The 21,832-nt window shown below is 35.3% G+C and overlaps 1 protein-coding gene across 2 annotated transcripts in view; it reads right to left on the reverse strand.

Moving 5' to 3' along the window:
* Positions 1 to 21,661, reverse strand: part of sfmbt2 (Scm like with four mbt domains 2) — a 37,193-nt gene extending 15,532 nt beyond the window's left edge. Inside the window, exons 1-4 of one of the 2 annotated variants that reach the window (XM_056260452.1) lie at positions 21,480 to 21,661; positions 14,223 to 14,317; positions 12,890 to 13,130; positions 6,530 to 6,550 (exon numbers count right to left, since the gene is read on the reverse strand). In XM_056260452.1, coding sequence (XP_056116427.1) covers positions 6,530 to 6,550; positions 12,890 to 13,130; positions 14,223 to 14,315 — 355 coding nt within the window. In that variant the 5' untranslated portion in view covers positions 14,316 to 14,317; positions 21,480 to 21,661. The remainder of the gene's footprint in view (positions 1 to 6,529; positions 6,551 to 12,889; positions 13,131 to 14,222; positions 14,318 to 21,479) is intronic. The other variant, XM_056260453.1, reaches the window with a different exon arrangement.
* Between the last annotated feature and the right edge of the window lie 171 nt (positions 21,662 to 21,832).

The following is a 21,832-nucleotide window of genomic DNA, read 5'->3' on the forward strand; positions in this document are numbered from 1 at the left end:
AAATATATGAAGGATCTGTCTAACCATATATTCTATCACTATATAAAACCATCACAAAAGTAGCAATAAAATAATGTGAAGCATCACAGTACTAGGCTACAATATTAGTGTGTGTAAGACCTGCACTACTGTAATTCAGCTCAAATAGCTCCAATAAGAAAAAGTTGAGTCTGACTGTGTGTGTGTGTGTGAAAGAGTGCTTGTGGCAAAACGCCGCTGTGTCCCAGCGTGTAATCTCTGCAGCACGAGTGTGTACGCTAATCGCTTGAGTACGGGAGTGTGCGACCGTTGCCATGCCAACAACCCCCCAGCGTCTAAGCGCTCGGCTCAGGCCGTGTGTTCGACACTCTTCACTGGAACGGGATCATTTCATCACATTAGCGCATGACAATGAAATTCAACACATATTTATGCGATTAATCTTAGGCCTTTATATTCCATGTGTGCTTGAGTGCGTGTGTGTTTAGTAGCTTCCTGAATGCTTAATAGCTGTTAAACGTCCACCTTTATAAATGAATGAATGAATAATTGATTCAGTTTAACACAGGTGAAGCGAATTTGACCTTATTTACTTGGTAAAAAGTAAAGTCATTATGTTAAGACTGTCTAAAGTACTAGTATGACCAATTAGCAGTTAGTCAAGGGGCGTTCAGTCTTACTTTTTAGTATCAAATTAGACCAGACCAGTCTACATTTTTTATGTAAGTGGCTTTAAACAGTTATGAACAGTCTTAAAGAAAAAAATGTGACAACTAACCTTTAAGACTAGTCTTAGCAGTTTATGCAACCGGCCCCTGTCCAATTAAACAAAAAGTGTGAAATATTTGATCAAAATGTAATCATTTGTTGGTTGATGTCAGAAATCCCCCTATCTTTCCAAGTACGGTATTCCTCTTACTTTGCTTTTGGCCGCCTCTGGCCATTGCACAATTGAAAATATTTATACTGCCTTGCATGACGCCCATATGGGCACGTGCCCAATGACCCATGGTTAATCTGGCCCACAACTGTAAGCCAATGTCAATGTTTAGTTCTTGAACTACTTCATGCCAACTATTTAAAGGGCCATGAACTGCATTTTTGTATATATATATATATATACTGTAGGCTATATATAATTTTTCCTGATGTGCACTTATAGTGTTAGTATGATTTGAACTAGTGCTGTCAAATCGATTAATCGTGATTAATAGCATCTAACATAAAAGTTTGGGGTAACACTTTACAATAATGTTCATTAGTTAACATTAGTTAATCTATTATATTATTAACTAACATGAACTAACAATGAGCAAAACATACGCATGTTATCTTTGTTAATGTTAGTTGATAAAAATACAGCTGTTCATTGTTTGTTCATGTTAGTTCACATTTCATTAACTAATGTTAACAAATACAACCTCTGATTTTAATAATGTATTAGTAAATGTTGAAATTAATATGAACTAAGATTAATAAATGCTGTAGAAGGGCAGTTCATTCTTAGTTCATGTTAACTAAGGGAGTTAACTAATGTTAACTATTGAACCTTACTGTGAGTTTGTATGTGTGTGTGCATATACAGTATCTCACAAAAGTGAGTACACCCCACATTTCAGCGAACATTTTAGTACATCTTCTCAAGGGACAATACTAGAAATGAAACTTGGACATATTTTAGAGTAGTCATTGTGCTGTTTGTATAGCAGTATAATATTTACTGTCCTCTGAAAATTCCTCAACGTACAGCCATTATTGTCAAAATAGCTGGCAGCAAAAGTGAGTACACCCAAAAAAGTGAACATGTCAAAACTGTGTCCAAAGTGTCAATATTTAGTGTGAGCACCATTATCTAGCTCTGCCTTAATCCTCCTGGGCATGGCGTTCACAAGAGCTGCACAGGTTGTTGCTGGGATCCTCTTCCACTCCTCCATAATGACATCACGGAGCTGCTGGATGTTGGACACATGGCGCTTCTCCACCTTCCGCTTGAGGACGCTCCACAGGTGCTCAATAGGGTTCAGGTCTGGAGACATACTTGGCCACTCCTTCACCTTCAGCTTCAGCTTCCTCAGCAAGGCAGTTGTCATCTTGGCGGTGTGTTTGGGGTCGTTATCATGCCGTTCGGCACAGTTTCTGAAGGGAGGGCATCATGTTCTGCTTCAGAATGTCACAGTACATGTTGGAATCCATGTTTCTCTCACTGAAGCGCAGCTCCCCAGTACCAGCAGCACTCATGCAGCCCCAGACCATGATGCTCCCACCACCATGCTCGACTGTAGGCAAGACACAGTTTTCTTGGTACTCCTCACCAGGGCTTCTTTCTTGTGAGCCAGCTTCAGAAGACGCTTCCTTCTGGGACGACGGCCATGCAAAGCGACTTGTTGCAGTGTTCGGCATTACCCTGGCCTGAACTGTAACTCAGTTTCAGGGTGTTACCAATCTTCTTTTAGCCTAGGCCATCTTTGTGGAGAGCAACAATTCTAATTCTCAAATCCTTAGAGAGTTCTTTGCCATGAGGTGCCTTGTCGAACATCCAGAGAGAATTGTACTCAAAGCACACATTTGAACTGCTCTAATACAAGATACAACAATTTGTATGGTCCTGTCAAGCAGACAAAAACACGGACATGATGAATAGGACACGTGGCTTTGCATGGTTAAACGACGCACAGCTATTATCACTTAGGGTGTACTCACTTTTGTTGCCAGCTATTTTGACAATAATGAGTTATTTTCAGAGGACAGTATATATTATACTGCTATACAAGTAGCACAATGACTACTCTAAAATATATCCAAGTTTCATTTCTATGGTATTGTCCCTTGAGTGGATATACTAAAATGTTTGCTAAAATGTGAGGGGTGTACTCACTTTTGTGAGATACTGTACATATAATCGATTTGACAACACTCATTTTTACATCAAAAATTCTCATAATTTACAAATAAAAGGTAGGTAATGTTATATACTCAGTTCTGTTTTCGTGGATTTTCATCCGTCACGTGTGTTTCTTTGTCTTAGTTTCCCTAAAATACAAGGCAATGCGATGTGTAATTCAAAATACGGGTAAAACACCTGTGAAAAATCAAAGTGGCTGTTTTTGTCATTAGTCCAGAATCTGTTCTTGATATAACCTTGTCTTACAGTTATTTTCCACATAAACATACCATGTACTTATTATAGTAATAACAATAACTGGGTAAAAACTAAGGTACTAACCCTGATCCTACCACTAAACCATAACCTTAACACTAGTTACCTTATTTTACCCAGTACTTTCCTAGGTAAGTACACTGTAAGTGCACATAAAATAAAGTGCAAACAAGTTCTTTTTATTTAATATAGTGATGAAGAATTCAGATCTTTGGGGTTCTGTTTACTCGATTCTTTTTAATGAACAAATTGGCTAAATGGCTTGAATCAGTCGAAACTGCTGTCACGTCCTAGTCGAATTGAAACCAAGATAAGTGAGGGTGCACTTACTTTATGAAATAGTTTCATTTACACAAACAATCTTTTTCAAAACTTTATTACATATGCCTGGTTCTTAGTATCATGGTGTCTCCTTGAGAATCAATGACTGCTTGCAGCCTTTTGTAACAGTTCTGTATGAGTCCTTCAATTGTTCTGAGTGCCAAAGCTGAATCTCAACATCATAAAGTCACCGTGGGGAAGAAATCAAATGTGCAGAGTATGCTGGGAAACCAACGAACTTACAGGACCTGGAGGCTTTTTGTCAAGAACAGTAGGCAGCTTTGCTACTCAGGAGAAACTGACGACTCATACACAACATCACAAAAGACGATAAACAGAAAAGGAGAACCAATGGAATGGAATTACTTGAACAGAATAGTCGTTAAAAAAAGAAAAATCAGTTATTATTTGTCTTGTGGAATATATGAATAATGAATTGTAGGATCCTTTTTTTTATTAAAACATGATAAATATCTTGCCAATTTTGCAAGATGTATTTACATTTTTGAACAGAACTGTGGTTTATCGATCAGTGTTGTTATTAACTAAAACCATTAAAAATAATTTTTAAGCTGATCAACACATAAATATTACACACACAATTTTTTTTTTTTTTGAAATGTTGCTTAATAAATGAAGTTGAAGTATGAAAGATACTAAAACTTAAATAAAAATAAATCAAACGATATAGAAATATGTAAATAAAATATAAATAAAAAACTATTGACAAATGACAAAAGCAAAATTACTATAAAACTGAATTATATATATATATATAAAACTTAAAATATAAAAATAAATGTTAATTCAAATAATAATAATAACTAATATAATAGTATAATAATACTAAACACTGTTAAAGATGCAAAATATATCGGTACCAAATCGGTTATCAGCCTATTTTAGAGATATTTTGATTTATTACTGGATATAAAATTGTGCTTGTTTCCCCAATTTTAACATGTAGATTACGATTAGGTTGCCATAAGCGAACACACAGAGTTAATGATAATAATAAACACTCATAATTTAACTCTTCCTTGCCAGCATTTAAAAAAAAAAGAGTTGAAGTTGAAATTCCGTCAATTGCAATTGCATAATAAATGTAATCTCAATCAGATCTCATAATGAATATTCATATTTCACAGTATACATTATAATTTGACCTATATTCAATGATTTATTTTATTTTTATTTATAATAAGTAGTTGTACTTTCATTTTATTATTTAATTTTATGTATAGATTTTTTTACATTTTCTGGTTTAAACCTTTCTCTTTATGGACTGTTTGCCTTAAATTATGTACAATCAACTTGGATGTTTAAGTAATTTCAACTTAAATTACATTAAACGGACTTAAAACATTCAGTTGAATCTTGTATGACTTTAATATAATTTTATATCATATTTTGATGAGTTAAAGCAATGTAAAAACATACGTTGTCATAACTTACTGATCATATAATGTTTTTTTTTTATAGTGTGATTCCCCTCCCCCGGCAGCTACAGAACTGTTAAAATGAATGTGTGTACCGACCGACAAATGCATGATATACGAACATTTAACTCCATGGCCACAGAAACAGAAAAAAAAACATGTTTAAAATGATATACATGCAAACGTGTGCGTGCATCTGAAGCATGCCAGGCTGAGTACTTTACATATGACCTCCAGAGTTGCCTTAACTTTGTGCGTCTCGGCTACACAAATGCATGCAAATACACAAGCTCACACTGACACTATACCATGAGCTTCACACCTCTCTCTCACACACTCGTACATACTTCACCTAACACATAGAACTCAGCAAACAGGCATAAGGAACAAGGAAGGAAGATAAACAGAAAATAGTTGAGGAATGAAAAAAGAAGAATTCTGGAGGGTTCCTGGGAAAGATGGGGCAAGAGATATGAAAAGATCCGTAACAGGATAGACAGAGACAGATAAATCATGCATCTTGATACATGGGCGTAGATTTGGGTACAGTTGTAAAGTTGAAGAACTAGACTTTCATCCATGGAACACAGAGAGAGCAATTTTGAAAAATGTACTCACTCTTTTTCATGTAATTATAATGAATGTATAATGAATATCATAAATGTTGTCAATGTGATCAGTGTGCCATGTTTCAAATTTTCTGAAGTCATACAATAGCTTTGTGTGCGAACAGAGGGAATCTTTAGTTCTAATCTTATCAGAGTTCTAATCTTAAAAAGGAAAAGTAAGAAGAATTAGAAATAAAATAACAATTTGCTCCTGACAAAAAGGGACAGACAAACTTCAATTTTGTCTGTTCATCAAAAAAAACTTAAGAGCGGCTAGAATTTTCTTCACAATTTCTCATTTTATGTTCCATGGAAGAAAGAAAGTCAAACCGGTTTGGAGGAATTTGAATTCTTAAGCCATTTAAAAGAGACTACTGGATAGTAATACAGTTTGTTTAGTCTGAAAGAAGAACAATTCTGACCTAATCGTGTTTTTAACACACCAAGCAAGTCATATTTATGCTTTTTTTGTTGCATGGAAGAGAGCAGCTTTGACATTTTGATTCCACGAGAAGCACAGAGTGGGTAGATGATGACAGAATTTACAGTAAAATGTAAATGATCTGTGGGAACTGTAGATGTGATAAAATGCAATTTCTTCCCCATTGTTTTAGACAACACCTTTTTACATTATTTTTAAGATACAAATAATTTACATTGGCATACAAGTCCCTATCTACATACATATTTACACATCATTTTTGTGACTTTTGGTGCCTCTTTGGTGTCTATAAAATCACATTATTAAATAACAAATGTAAGATTTATTTTTAGATTACACTGTATAATATGAACAAGAGCTGTGTTTACAGATTTATTTAAAAAAAAAAAATCTTAAGCATCTAAATATTACATAGGGCTACTTGTACAATATAAGCGCTCTTTCTGAACAAGTATCATATGGTGAAAACATGGTGCTTCTGCTTATTAGATATGAAAATGTTAAAACCAAAGCTATGCCCTTGGTCTGAGAGAAGAGAGGACAGAGAGAGAGAGAGAAAGAGAGAAGTAGAGGCTCGGCTTACCTGCTCTGAGGTAAACGTTATCTGAGAAATAAACAGACAGGAAAAAAAGATGACCAACAAATACACACTATACATGCACACTCACGCACGTACAAACAAACCACTACTTTTTTGATGCTAATCAAACATGGTTAAACAAACAATATTCCTGGCTGCGCCTACACATTTCTTTTTTAATTAAGCTTCTGTACACACTATAAAACCTAATTAATGGGGTTTACTCACATTTGCACGAGTCATTTCATTTAGTCATATGTCTTCTGGCACTCACTGAAATTAACTTTGCTAAAGTAAATGGTTCATGATGACAATAGTTTTCCATAAACCATTTGATTAAACGCTTAAGAACTATTTCTATCATCAGTTGCTTTCCTGTCAAAACACATGATGTAAATTACAGCGATACATGTTGCAGTTGTTCACTGACTGAATGATTCAAATGTATTATGATGTCATATCCTCCTCTAAATCACTTTAAAGACTTCCGAAATCGCATATTGTGTAGTAGGTACAACATCTGGTTTAAAATGTACTTTGCGGCCGTTAAAAACGTACTTTCCGTATAGTATGAATGTGTGATATGAATGCAATTCGGATGCACTACATTCGCCTTGTTGTCATTGTCATGTGACCTACGGCATCATTCATAAACCCTCTCCAGTGGCCTCATGGGATAGTAAAGTGTCCATCGAATGCGCATTTCAGAATCTCGGGGGAAAGGAGTACAAAAAAAAAAAAAAAAGTTGCTGCCTTACATTTTTAAGTACAATCAACTTGGATGTTTAAGTAGCTTCAACTTAAATTACATTAAACTGACTTTAAAAAAATGAGTTGGGATAATTGCTTAACTTATTTTGATTAGTAAAAGCAATGTAAAAACATGTTGTCATAACTTATTGATCATATAATTTTTACAGTGTACTTTTTGCCTGCTTTTTTTCGAATGCTGTGTATTCAGACGTACTACTCTGTTTTTCACATATATATGGGGAAGTGTTTGATATCAGAGGATTTCAGAAAATTCAGTCCATGTCTGTTAGCTTTTAGGCTAACATCTGTATGCTAGAAGTAATGCCCAATAAAATACAAAGAAAATTGTATTTTACATCTCTACAAAGAAAATTTCAATTTAACCCTAAATTATAAATGCGTTATAAATAAATACCATCTGTCCCTGACATAAAACAGCAAATTATGGTTTATCTCTGCTTATGCTAATTGTCATACATTATTTCATTTATTTATTTCCTTTTGCAATTCAGTTTTCAATTGATGGTTGGGAAAGAAATGTCTTTCTGTGGTTTATAGAGCTGTGATGTAAACAGTTACAAAAAAAAGGGGGAGGAGTGTTTTGGTATGTCCCGCCCCAACTTCCTGTTTCAACATATCAACACAGGAAAGTAAACAGCACCCGTAAAACCTTTTCATGGGTTCTTTATTCTTGAACATTAGTTCCATTTTGAAGAATATTTCAACCACAAAGATTCTATATATTTGAAGTATGAGAGTGAACGTTGATTGTGTTTGTCTATCAAACTTCATCTTATCTTAGAAATGCAAACACAGATTTGATCTATTTCTTCTGAAAACACAAACACACAGAGAGAGAGAAAAACAGACAAACAACTTAAGCAACTTTACACTAAAAAAGAAATAAAGAAATGGCCATAAAGTAAACCTAAATGCATATTCATTACCATAGCTTAAAATAAATATATAAGGGCTTACGTACACTTTCATATACATTAAGTTTAACTAATGTTTCAGATTGATTATACATAGTAATTTAAGCTATATAGAGAGCATTTGTAAAGCGCTAGCTGATACAAAAAATGTTCAACAAATGTACTTTCACTGATGCAACCTGAGTACACATACATTTTTCTTTTCTTTTTCAAACTGACATAAAAATGAACGTATTTTCAGCGGTAATTAGCTATGTTTCCATCCAAAGTTGTGAATTTAACTTGGAATATTGCATAAAACATTTGCGAATAAAGCCGCGTTTCCATCCAGTGAGCCGAAGAGAACAAAATCATCACTTCCTGATTAACTGGCGCTAAATATCACTAAGAAAAATGAAAGTTGCTGCACTGTATATAATCATTTTGTATATAATAAATGACCTGCGCCTGAGAGTGCGAAACGATAAAGTTATCTCGCTGTGCAACGAGATGTTGGTCGGTTCAGTTATGCCGTCCCATCGCCAAAGTCAAATGTCTTTTTTGTATTTCCATCGTAGTTTATGCGCATATTTTCTCATCCGATAAAAAGTTTTTCCATATCAGTTGAGTCCATACGTTTTTTTTATGTGCATTTTTAGAATTTATGCGCATTTTGGCCTTTCCATCAAGCGTTTCTTTTATGCGATGTGCATAAAAATAAGTGGATGAAAACATGGCTACTGACACCTTCCACAAATGCTTTCCATAGAGTTGAATTTTTCATTATGCATACTGTATTCCATAGAGGATTTAACATGGAATACTGTTTTAATATGCACGATTGAAGGATGTATTAAACAGATACATTTTCAATTTAAATGACAAACATCCAACACTGCAGTCAAATACAAATGGCATAATTTCCTCATTGTTGAAGATATGCATCCTACTAAAAATATACAGTCAGCTGGTTATTATCGCAAAATAAACTCCTTCAAAATGATAATCACCGAATGCAACACATGACTATTTGCAATCAAGTACATGAAATGTATAAGGTTGGAAGAGAAAATATGAATGTGCTACTGACACACCTCAAACCTTAAACGGTTAGTTGTAACGTAATATTTTACCATAATTGGGATCAGCATTGCCTGTTGTTTTTGTTAGACCTGTCAAGCATGCGTCTGTCAATTAGAACACTTTGTTTGACAGATTATCTTTATAGTTCACAACCTTTTCTGCCAAAATAACCTTTTCTGATTTGAGCAAAACGGGTATGGTCAGATTCTTATAACGTATTAATGAAACAGAGGTTGCGATAGTTTTTCTTTCCCTTTTTTAAAGATAAATACTGTTATGCTAGAGTAAAACTGTTAACTTCATGTAAGTTGCCTTACCATGAAAAACTGTAAATGGTATAACAGCACATAATATGTAATTTTACTGTAAAATCCTGTAAAATTTATGTTTTTTGCAACACTGTAAAAAAAATCCTGCTTTAAATTAAGTACAATCAACTTGGTCATTTAGTCATTTCAATTTAAATTACATTAAACTGACTTCAAAAATTTGTTGAATCTTGTATAACATAAAAACAAGTTGAAAATGGACTTATTTTGATGACTTAAAGCAATGTAAAATCAGTTGTCATAACTTGTCACATTTTTTTACAGTGAAGTGAAAACTATGAATTATAATGTACAATGAAAAATAAGTAAAAGGACATTTCCAGAAATCCCTGCATTACACATCACATATGATTCATTTTTTTTTATAAATAATTTTGTTTATTTTTATTTTTGTAGTAATGTACATTACTACGTTTTGTGTTATATTTTATGTTATTTAGTTAATGTTTATTGCATTATTATAGTGATGTGTGTTACCCTGATGGTGTTTTGTCTTTATATGCACCACATACGAACATTAAACATGTTTTGAACATCATGTCATGTGAGTTCTATTGTGCCACTAGTATTATTGTGGTGATTATTGGTACATTTTAAGGTAAAAGGGCAGATTTTGGTACTTAAAGTAGGTATATTAACATTGTATCACTCTATGAAATATATGGTTATAAGTTGTAAAATATACATGCATCCTGTAAAACTGGAAACATTGTCACAGTATTTTTTTGTAGTGAATTTCTGGCAACCACTAATGCCAGTTTTTATTTTTTCCATAAACTTAATGTTTTTTTTTTTTGTATAGTGTATTATGACGTATATCTGAATGAAACAGCTTTTGAACAAAACAAAAAAAGTAAGGCAGGTCTTGATTTTGAAGATTGTTGGATCATTTGCTATTGCTGTGATGTCATGTGATTGACACGTTGTCCCGCCCTCATGCAAGTAAACACATCATCAGTAAAAAAAAGAAAAAAAAAGAGATGTCGCTCGATGTGCACGGATAAATCATTTATAATAAATACTGCAATAGTACATTTAAAAAATTAGAATTGTAAATTTTGATTTCATGGTGACTAACAATTTAGCTAATTACTCTTTAAAAATTGGAACAATCCCTATTATCTGGAGTGTGCAGTGGTTCGTAAAGATATTGAGTCTGTCAAACATTAGTTAATCCACCAAATTATGATTTTAGATGTCTTGGAAGAGATCAGGCCACAAGTTTATATTAATGGCATGATATAATAAAATACAGTACATCTAAGAGCACTGTGTATATTATTAACACCACATGTTCCAGACACATCATAAATCTGTTGTAGTATCTGCAGGCAAACGGCAAAGTTCCGCTTTACCAAAGTACCTCAATGAATGTCTATAATCCTGAAATGGTCATGACCGGCCTATGGCCTTAGAACAGTTATACATGTGTTAAGGTTCCCCCACCTTTGACCAATCAATGGATTTTTTTCCACTCGTTTGTGATTTTTGCAAATAATTTTCTAGAAAGAGCTGAGCTGGTTGTTCACACAGAACGCGTTTTTACATTCCACTGCGCTACTTTTCCATTGTTTTTCAATGTAAACACGCTAGACAGACAAGTTTTGACCACTTGACCCGTCCAAAAAACGCTCAAGTTAAAAGAAGTGCTACTTTTAGAAAACGCGTCTTAAAGCAAAAATGCATTCTGTGTGCATGGCCCCTAACTAGAAAGAAATGATATGGACATTTCCATGACTTAAAAAAAATAATAATTATAATTCATTTAAATGACTTCTACAAACATGAAAATCACGATTTTAAAGTTCTGATCCAAATCTCCATTCAATTATCAGGTTTTTTATCATTTAAATATGTAACATTATACATCAATATTTTTCATTTCTTACATTATTACTACTACTACTTGTGGTAGAAAACCAAACATATTATTCTTTATAGCAACTGCATTTATAGCATTTGAACAATATTAAATAACTTTTAGTTTAATAATTCATTTCTCCCCCATGTAGATATTTTTTTTCCAATAAACCCATACCTGTCCTGTAAAAACAAATTGCTGCCTAAAATGTTTAAGTACAATCAACTTAAATTACATTAAACTGACTTAAAAAATGAGGTGAATCTTGTATAACATAAAAAATGATGAAAATTGCTTAACTTATTTTGATGAGTTAAAGCAACCTAAAATCACGTGTTGTCATAACTTTTTGGTCATATCATTTTTTTACAGTATACTACTAATCTTGGCCGTTTTTACAAGTCGCACAGCACATTAACTCCACAGACAGACATTTCCAAGAATTTCATTTCTAATTCTTATTCTATTTTATTCTACTCCAATGAATCTGCTGTTCAGGATGCTGAACGTCTTCAACAAATGAGTAACTTGTCCACGTGTTCTTCACTAAACATTTACCTGACCAGTTTCCATTCGAATAGAACATTTTACGTACCTTAACCCTTCTCTAACTAAATTTGGGCCTCTATCCTGACATGGACTGTCTATAGCAAGGGTGCCCAATCCTGTTCCTGGAGATCCTGCAGAGTTCAGATCCAACCCTGATCAAACACAACTGAAGCAGCTAATTAAGATCTTCAGAAGCACTTGATAATTGCAGAGGGTTGGATCTGAACCTCTCCAAGAACAGGATTGGCTATCCCTGGTCTATAGCAAACAAACAATTTCACCTTGACCAACATGACAAAATAAACATTGTGTGAAGCATTCGACTATATTTCCGAGACTACGGTAAGAACTTCCCCAAAAGCAGCAAGTGACACGCATATAAACACGCATATAATAGCAAGCGCTGGATTAATATAAAGAAGTGTGCCTGATTACCGGTGCTGTTTTTTGCCTGAACATTGATATCAGGGTTAAAGTTCATGAAGAAATGATATGGTCCACTGAATAACATTGATAACCAGAATCCAGTTCCAAAGAATCAATCCAACCGTTGGGAGAAGATAATCCATTTAAACCTAAAGACTTTCCAGCTGTTACAGAAGCTACCGTACATGAAATCTCATGGTGCTCACAATGCGTGTATTTTCATACAACTTTGCGTTGTTTGTTTATTAGTATTTAAACCCTTTCTGCCGTTGATTATTAGAATAAACAAGGTGGGCCGCTCTAGTCAGAGGAAATGCATGTGTGTGTGTGTTTGAATGTCAATTGTTTAGACGGGAGGGACTGCTTTAAAATGAACTTAATCTGTGTTTAAATAGACATGTATCTCTGAATGTGTGTTGGACTTAGTTTGAGTGCGTTTGCGCCTTACCTTCAGGGGGCTGAAGCGTTTTGTTGTTCTGAGCGCACCAGCCGACGGGATGAAGTTCGGCTGTCATGACGTCACACCAGAAATCAGCCTTGCGGTCGTCTCCATAGCCACAGTAGCGTAACAATAGCAACTGACCACATGTGGTTATGATGGTGGCCACCCAATATGTATCCAGACTGCCCTTATTAGCTACTTCAAGCTTCATTCCAGGCTGAAAACTGCTCTGAAGACTGAGCTCCACCTGTGAGGGTTCAATCAGACGAATAAGTATTCCTCCATGAAAAAAGTATGGGCTTATTGACGGCTTTAAAATGTAAAAAAAAAAAAAAAAAAAAAAAAATAACCGTTGTAATGGGTGTGATTCTCAACTGGTTTTGCTTCAGGGCTCAAATTTGGCATCAAGTAGCAAACCAACACAGCATCAAATCTAACCTGTATTTCATGTTGTCTGGGTTGTATTTGTAGCCTTGCTCACTTTTCAAAGTGAAAATTTTTTTACACGTCTGCTCATGTATAGTATATATATACAGTAGTCAACATTTGAAGTGGATCAAAACCTTGCATTAAAGTTATACATGAATTTTGAACAATACCCGTTCTTGTCTTAGGACAACTTGGCTCAAATTGTGAAAGAATGGTTGGAAGGGAGCATGAAGAATCAGTTTCACACATGAATTAGCACCTCTGAGTCCAGACCTTAAGCTCATTGAAAGTCTTTGGGATGTGCTGGAAGAGACTTTACAGAGTGCTGGACTCTTGCATTGCCAATACAAGACCTTGACTAAAAATCCTTTTCAAAAATATCCTCACAACCATTGGCGGAGGGTGAACCAACTCTATAAGGCTAGATGTGATTCCTCCTTAAAATCATATTTAAACACAATGTCATGAAATTACGCTCTTGTTATTAAAGTGGTTATGTTCACAAACCACTATCATTTCAACAGGCAAGCATGATTTGGCATGCCAACCAGTTCGAACAATAAACAGCCTAACCATTGCCTTAACTAATGCAGCAAAACATACGTTTTCTTCAAATTCTGAACGGATTATCGCCTGGAAAGCGTGCATAAAAGCGCTCCCTTTAATCACTAAGCTGTCACTCATCTCAAATCATTGCAATCTCTCAAAGTTCTGCAAATCAATTAAGCTGACTGTACAATGAACATCTTATTTAGCCTACATAATGTCATAATGTCTTGGCCATTGCATTCCTAATCTCAACACACTAGATATACTAGATTTAGTTTAAATGTGCAGCTGAATATTAGGCATATTAAAGATATTGTTCAATAAATAAATATATTGAGACATTCTGTCTATGTGTTCTCACATGTCTGAATGAAGTGTGAGGTGCGGCAGTGGCTCCAGTCTCTTCGAGGTACTCCTCCCAGTTAAAATCCACCTCCTCCTCTGCACAATCCATGCCTGTTAGGAGACAGAGAAAGAGAGTTTGTATATGCATGCATGTTAGAGTTTATTGTTGGTACTATTGGTATGGTATGGCTGGAAATAGTACGAAACGTATTATATAGCTAATATGCAAGTACACGAATTTCATGAATGCAAACGTTTCTAACTAGCTCAATTTCATGTGTTATTGTGTTCCAAAACATCCCAATGCAATTCTTAAAGTCCCCCAAAGTCCCCTTTTATCCCTAAAAACGAATCTTTAATCACCAAAATTACATATTTAAACGTTTTTTTTCCTTGAAATGCCTTAAAATAGCTTGAATGTAACTCTACACCCTTGCTTCGTTTAGTATACGCGATTCTATGAATATGCAAATTAGCCCCGCCTCCACTCACTCGCACCAGCTCGGAGATCCACTCGATCACACATTGTCGTGATTGGTTACAAGGTATAGTTTGTGATTTCAAACCGCTGTTTTTGAGACTGTCTTTGGTTCACTGCAGTTTTAAAGAGAAAATACTCAGCAATGGTGTTGACTTATGAATTTGCACATGGTTTGTTTTAAAGCATATTAAAACACCACATAGACATATAGGCAACATTAAAATCTTGATTTTCACCACAGGGGGGCTTTAACTCATAGCAAGTAAACTGTAAACATTTTTCTATGGTCAGTTATCTGATCTAAATCTCTCACGGCACATTTAATTCCTCATTAAATCAAACTCTGGCCAACATTTTTTTGCATTCAATACGTTTCACTCAGAAATGTGACATGATGAGGTTTGTTGTTTGTGTACTTAGGCTAAATATAGTTTGTTTCTGGTCTTAAAGAAAATGGTCTGTGATTCAGTATCACTAATCTTACAAGATTGTAGAATGATGTAAATGCAATGATGCGTTTTGATGAGAAAATGCGAGAAGAATACATCAAATTTGAATTCCTAACATGCCACATCTCTTCTGCTAAATAGCTTGACCAACGAGCTAATCTCATAACATAATTATAATACATACAGCAATGACTTAAGGTTTTAAATTAAGCCATTAATGAGTCATCATATGTTTCACCTAGAAAAAAAAAAAATCGTGTGGGAAAGTCTAGTGCGTTTTCCCAGCAGTCAATGCTGAGCATGCACTTGCTGAGTGATTGGTCATTAAAAATCCTCACAAAATTCAACATACATCTAATACCAAGGATAAGATAGGGGAAACTTCCATATTGCTATACTCTTCTAGCATTCTGACAAACAATTTTCACCTGGCAGACAAAAAATCCCATAGATTAAGTGTCGAAAATTTTTTTTCTCTCAGATATTTACAGATGGCAAACTGTTTTTAATTCTTTCATTTGGAAAGATCAGATCTATTTTATATACTGATTACTCCCAAAACAAATGGACCTTTCATTGCTCAACAGGTGTTAAAACATCCATTCATAATAATATTTTATCCAAGCCACAAAGGTTAGAAAGCAGTGAAGCATATCTAGCAAGATAAATTATTGTACAGCACAGTTAAACATAAATACATGTAAAGGATGTTACATTAAACCTAAAATAAGACCACAATTCAACGTCAATACTAGATCTTTTCAAAAACTCAAAAAGATACAAACGTATCTCAACACAAGCTACACCTTATTACCTTCATATATCAAATCTAACATATTGCTCACTCCATTGTTAATTCACATCAAATTAAATACAGTTTCTATCCTGACTATAACCTATAGAAATGCTGGATTATCAACTTGGTTAACAAGGATCATTTTAAAACAATACAGCATAGCAAACAAATAAGACTATCTTAAAATATTGCAGTTATTTTAGATCATCTAAGTACTTGGTGAGAAGGACTGTGGTTTGGACCTTCTGCACTGATGATGTCATGTGAAAAGCTGATGATTGCATCCTTCAAACATACCGAAGTCTTCGAAAAACAGCATGTTGTGGTTCCTTTACTTTTATTGGCTCTAAAACTGAACATGATTTAAGTAATGCCACTTTGACTTTTTTACCACATTTATCATTTATTTAAACTCAGACTCTCTTAACAAAATAATGACCAAACATGCCTTGTTTGGTCATTTTTTTTGCTTTGCTTATGCTAGTACAGGCCTACATTTAATCTAATGAATTAAATTCCCAATAAACCATTCTTTAAAATAAAGCTTCCAATTGGGGCTAAAAAGGGATTTTATGATGTCAAATAACTTTTTATTCTCTAGTTCTTTAGAAAACCATCTGTACTGGTGCTTAACTCTTTCCCCGCCATTGATGGAATTTTCCAGATAAAAAGCAAAGCTTGGATAAAAGGTTTAGTTTGTTTGGTTTGTTTAAAAGAAGAGGTTCTGTTTCTTTCAATCTTTTGATATATTGCAAGTTCAGATATCCACACAACAAAATATTCTGGGGGCCATGATTGTTTTTTTTTTTTTTTTTTGTGGAAATGATCAAAATGCTGCTTTAAAAGAAAAACAATCTGATCTGATCTGAAGAATAATGTAACATCAAGAACTTTTCGCACATCATGAACACCTTTGATTATTATAAGAAAAAAAGTGAACCTATAAGGTGCTCCAAAGAACCATTAAGGAACCTTTATTTTTAGAAGTGAAGAGAGAGCAATGAATAATGCATACATTGTGACACTAATGTATTTTTCTTCTATTGAAGTCCCTGGTTTCAGATGGAACTATGAACAAGAAGTGCACTTTAACACCGAAACCACTTCCTTGCAAATGACTCACTCAATATTTGCCATGATGACAGTGTGTGTGTGTGTGTGTGTGTGTGTGTGTGTGTGTGTGTGTGTGTGTGTGTGTGTGTGTGTGTGTGTGTGTGTGTGTGTGTGTGTGTGTGTGTGTGTGTGTGTGTGTGTGTGTGTGTGTGTGTGTGTGTGTGTGTGTGTGTGTGTGTGTGTGAGAGTGTTGTGTTATAAACACAGCAGATGAAAAATATTATGGTTCTGTCACTCATTTCTGAGACATTTCGGGGGGTGTTTCGCACAACCCCGGTCGAGAAAACCGAGAATCAACTAAGAAATTGACATGACAATTCACTGTGACTTGAGTGGGCTTTGAATGAGAGAAAAAAAAAATTTGTTCCAGTTGACCAGAATCTGCATCCAAAATTCTGTCAGAAAGAAATGCCATCAATTTCTCATAAACTGGGCAAACAAAAAAAAATCTACAGGGGTAAATATAATACTACTGACCATTATAAATATAAGCAAACATTTAAATTATTAGTGTCAAAAAGTAGGTTTTGCTTTTTGGCGATGAGTAATCTTCAAATGACGAACAAATATATTCATTGCTGCTGTCATTTGGATGTCTTGATTTGTGTGGGTTCTTTGTGGTTCAGCCAGCACAGTTGGGCCTGTGGGTGGAAAGACACCTCCGGATTGAAGATGCGGGATTAAAGTGAATTATCAACCCTAATAATCTATGATGTGGGCTGTTTCAGAATAAATCCAGATTTTAGGCAGGCCGTACTATCGATTAGCTCATGTTGAGCCAGATGCCCCCTCGCTCTAATCCAGGACTTGTTCAATTGTGGAAGGGGGAATTAAAGGATTATTGGAACACAATGTAGTGCTGCGTTTCTTATTAAAATAAACGGCTCTGGCCTTTTTCAGTCTCAGACGCATTTAATAATCCATTTTAATCATGCAACTTGGAGAAGAGGAATTGTTAAGTTAAGCTGAGGGTTCATCTGTCTATTGTTTAGTTTAGCAGGTTACAATACTTTTTTTTCTCCTGATAATATTACACATCAACTTGAAAACTTGAGCTTTCAGCACACAAATTGCTTTTATTCGTGATTTGACTATGTGCCTCATTATTTGCCTAATGTTTTCCAGGAAGTTCCATGCTATTAGTAATGTAGGAAAATGCGTATGGCAAGAACCCTGAAATAGCCCTGTTAAAATGATTTGAACGGACAGAGAAATCTATAAATTACAGTATTCAATTACGCATGTATATCAGCACCTAAAGCACAAACTTCAATAATGGTGCAGAGTGGAAAAAAGAGCCCTGCACTCTCAGACAAAATGGTACAAAAGCTGTCACTGGGACAGAACCCTTTAAAAAGGTTGAATATGTACCATTTAGGTATGCTAATATGCTTTTGGTACCAATAAGTTCCTTTAAGGTAGTAAAATGCACTCTTTAGGTACAAAGGTGTACATTTTGAAAGGGTACCAGATGTTGTACCTTTTTTTTCTGAGAGTGTGCACATAACTGAGAGTGACAACAACAGCGCAAATAAAAGCAGCAAACAATAAAACTAACAGTAATCTGTAGGCTATAATAATTAAAGCTACAGTGCATGTTGGGAACTCAAGCAGGCATCTATGGTCAGTCCTCTGTTGGTGCTTTCTTATATTAAATGCAAGTCTTCGAGCGTTGCCATCTTTAAAATGTGGAAATGAGTGTAAAATAGCTAGTTTTATTTCTCTCCTTTTACACAATGTGCCACACGTAGTGTTAAATTCATTATATTTAATCCAATCACTCTTAATTTACCTCAGTCAAGTTGAAAAAATCAAGTTGAAACTCATAGCATCAAGTGTGAATGTCAAAAATGATCGAGATAAGTCAAATAGATAACAAGTTTGTATAATAACATAGCCTACTAGCATTAGAGCATCTTATAGGCCACTGAAATATGATGGCATCACTTCTCAAAAACATAACATGATGACATCATCAAGTTATTCAGTTATTTACGCTTTACCGCACAAAGAAAAATACCCATGACATCATTCTCTGTAAAAACACCTTTTTGACCTTATAAAGGGAAATTCATGCAGTTGGCCTACTCAGAGAAGTGATGCTAATGCTATAAAACGTCATGAAGGATAGTAGGCTACACATAACTATATTATCCAAATAAACATTCATTCCTGCATTGCAAGCCAATGTGTTTACCTCGCAAAAGTTCCCTTTAAAGTTTCCCCAAACCTACTTATATGTGTAATTCTGTCTAATTAGTATAGGAGGCCACCTATATTTGTTTTCATGCTCACGTCGTGACGTCCAATGACATTACGTCACAACGGCCTGAATGTAAATGACATTATTCAATCCACAACGGACGGTCACCCGATCTCTGCGACCCGAGGCTAAACTATCTGATTACCTTATGACATATCGCATATCTCAACTCACTCACACTGCACATCTAGAAGTGTTTGTGCGTTAACGATGCTTTAAATATGGATTACCAGTCCTTAACATGTTACATAATCACGACGTATGCGAATTATATAGTAGCAAATGACTTCCAGAGACCTTTCAAAGCAATTTCAGCCTATTCGCTGCAACCCCAAAATCCTCCACTGCTACATTTGTGTGGTATGTAAATCTATATGATCACATATTTCGTAATAAATAGCCTGTAGGCAGAGTAGGCTACTTACTGTCCGATACTGAACGTACTCAAGCTGCGTACTGTTGCTATGGTTACCTCCTCAGAGGAGAGCAACTTCTGTTTACTAGCTTCTATTTGGCCGCAACAACAATACAGCCTAAACTTTTGTGGCCCCTGAAAAAGTTGTAACCTATAACGCTGGTATAGCCTATTTGTCTAAATATATACTATTTGGACCACCCATCCATCTGTTTTTGACATTAGGCTACTTTTGGGGGTTCATGCTGTTATTAGCCGCTCAACATCTTCTCCTCAGGTGTCGTAGTCTATATGACCTCGTATTGTTCTTCTGCACTTATTTTTTACCCTAATAAAAAAAGGTGTTCTGTCTTAAGGCACAATCGATTCAGATGTCAAGCTTTATTGAAGCGTACGTCAGGCTGCTTCAACACATCGAAGATTTGATGAATTTCATGAAGGCTATTGTTGAATTGTGTTATCTAGGCTACTACTTCTCAAACGGTTTTATTAAACAAATGCTTCTTTAATGGGCCTGCTATCTATATATGATAGTCTAAAAAAAGGCTATAAAGAGACTTACTCGAGCTCATCTTTTCCAGGTCAGACAGAGAATTAACGGGAAATATAATTTCATATCAATTCATCTCGTCGTCATCAAATACGTGACTCCATTTCCGCTTCATTAATGCGGCGAGTTTAATCCGCCCGTATTAACGGATAAAACCCTAAAGGATTTACAGCGACATCCACTATAGGCTAATCAAATAAATAACACGTATTTTGATGAAAATTAATCGCCTTTAATACAAATTCACCATAATCGATTTTATTTAAAACATTATGGTTTAGGCTATTCATTCGTATAGCTTCTTGAAACTGTGTGGCTCATGAACTGTTTGATTAAGGAATAATATGTGAATAAAATGTTGTCTCCCGCATTCAGCAGAGCACAAAGCGAAACAGGAAATATTGTATGAGCATGTGAGATACTACTGTACTTTACACACTCTAAAAGTATTGCAGCGGAAAAAAACGACACCGACGTCGGCAAACGACAACTTTAAATTTAATTCATTAAACCACGTCCAGGTGCAGCGAAAGAAACGAAAACGGGATGCGTAAACAACGCGGTTTTATTTTTTCCTTCTTCAAAGATTTTGCATGGCAGTTTTAACACACCTTAACCCGCCATGTTGAAAGTGGATTTGACACATGAGGAACAAGGATTTCGGACCATATTCCGCGCACCTGAATCGCACGTACACCGACCGGGTCGTGACGTTCAAAAACATTTCTATGAACACCACCCGAATGTGTAAACTTAAGTGTTGATAATCAAGCGTGAACATTGTGTCCTTTGAAATCGAAAGGAGGTCAAATGGCAGTTTGAAAATAAAGTCAATAGTAACAGGGCGAGAGTATCTTTGAGGAAGAACGCGACACGAAAATATCGCTTGTTACATAAACGTTATTTTTCAACGACATTTTCAGCGCGCGTCTCTTCAGATCGTAAATATTTTTATCGACATAATCGAAAGTGCGGTCGTTCGACATTCGTGTTATAAAATAAGGTTACTTTATTGTTCGGACCGTTTTATCAACTCTTGCGCAGAAGCTTGTGTAGCCTATATTTCTGACTGTTACAAACAACCTCCAAATGTTTTTAACGAGGAAAAAGCGTCTGTACGCGGAAATTCGCGCATAGAAGCACGAGTCCGTGTCAGACACGATCACTATTACAGAATGAAGTTCATGCGGATAATGTAGTTTTTACCTTATGCGAGTTTTTTTCCGTCTATCCGAATTGAGTGATCCGGTGTTCTGGTTGAAGCAGGAGCGGTGTGTGTATGTGTGTGTGTGTGTGTGTGTCCAATATGGCATCATCCCGCATCTGCGCATGTCTCAACATCTACAGATTATTTTCAAGCCGACTCCTTCATTGACCTTTACAGTTGCAAAATTTGTTCTGCCCATTATAAATAGAAATAGGACCGAGCCCCCGCCTCCCTCGTGTGGGGAAACTCATGGCTGTGTCTAAAAACCTCGCGAGCCTCCTGAGTGGACAGCATTTGGGCATTCATACGTGCGTACATCACTTTTGGGCATTAGTGACGCGTGCATCGTTTT

The sequence above is a fragment of the Rhinichthys klamathensis genome, unplaced genomic scaffold, assembly GCF_029890125.1.
Source record: "Rhinichthys klamathensis goyatoka isolate OS25496 unplaced genomic scaffold, OSU_Roscu_1.1 h1tg000176l_1, whole genome shotgun sequence".
Taxonomy (NCBI): domain Eukaryota; kingdom Metazoa; phylum Chordata; class Actinopteri; order Cypriniformes; family Leuciscidae; genus Rhinichthys; species Rhinichthys klamathensis.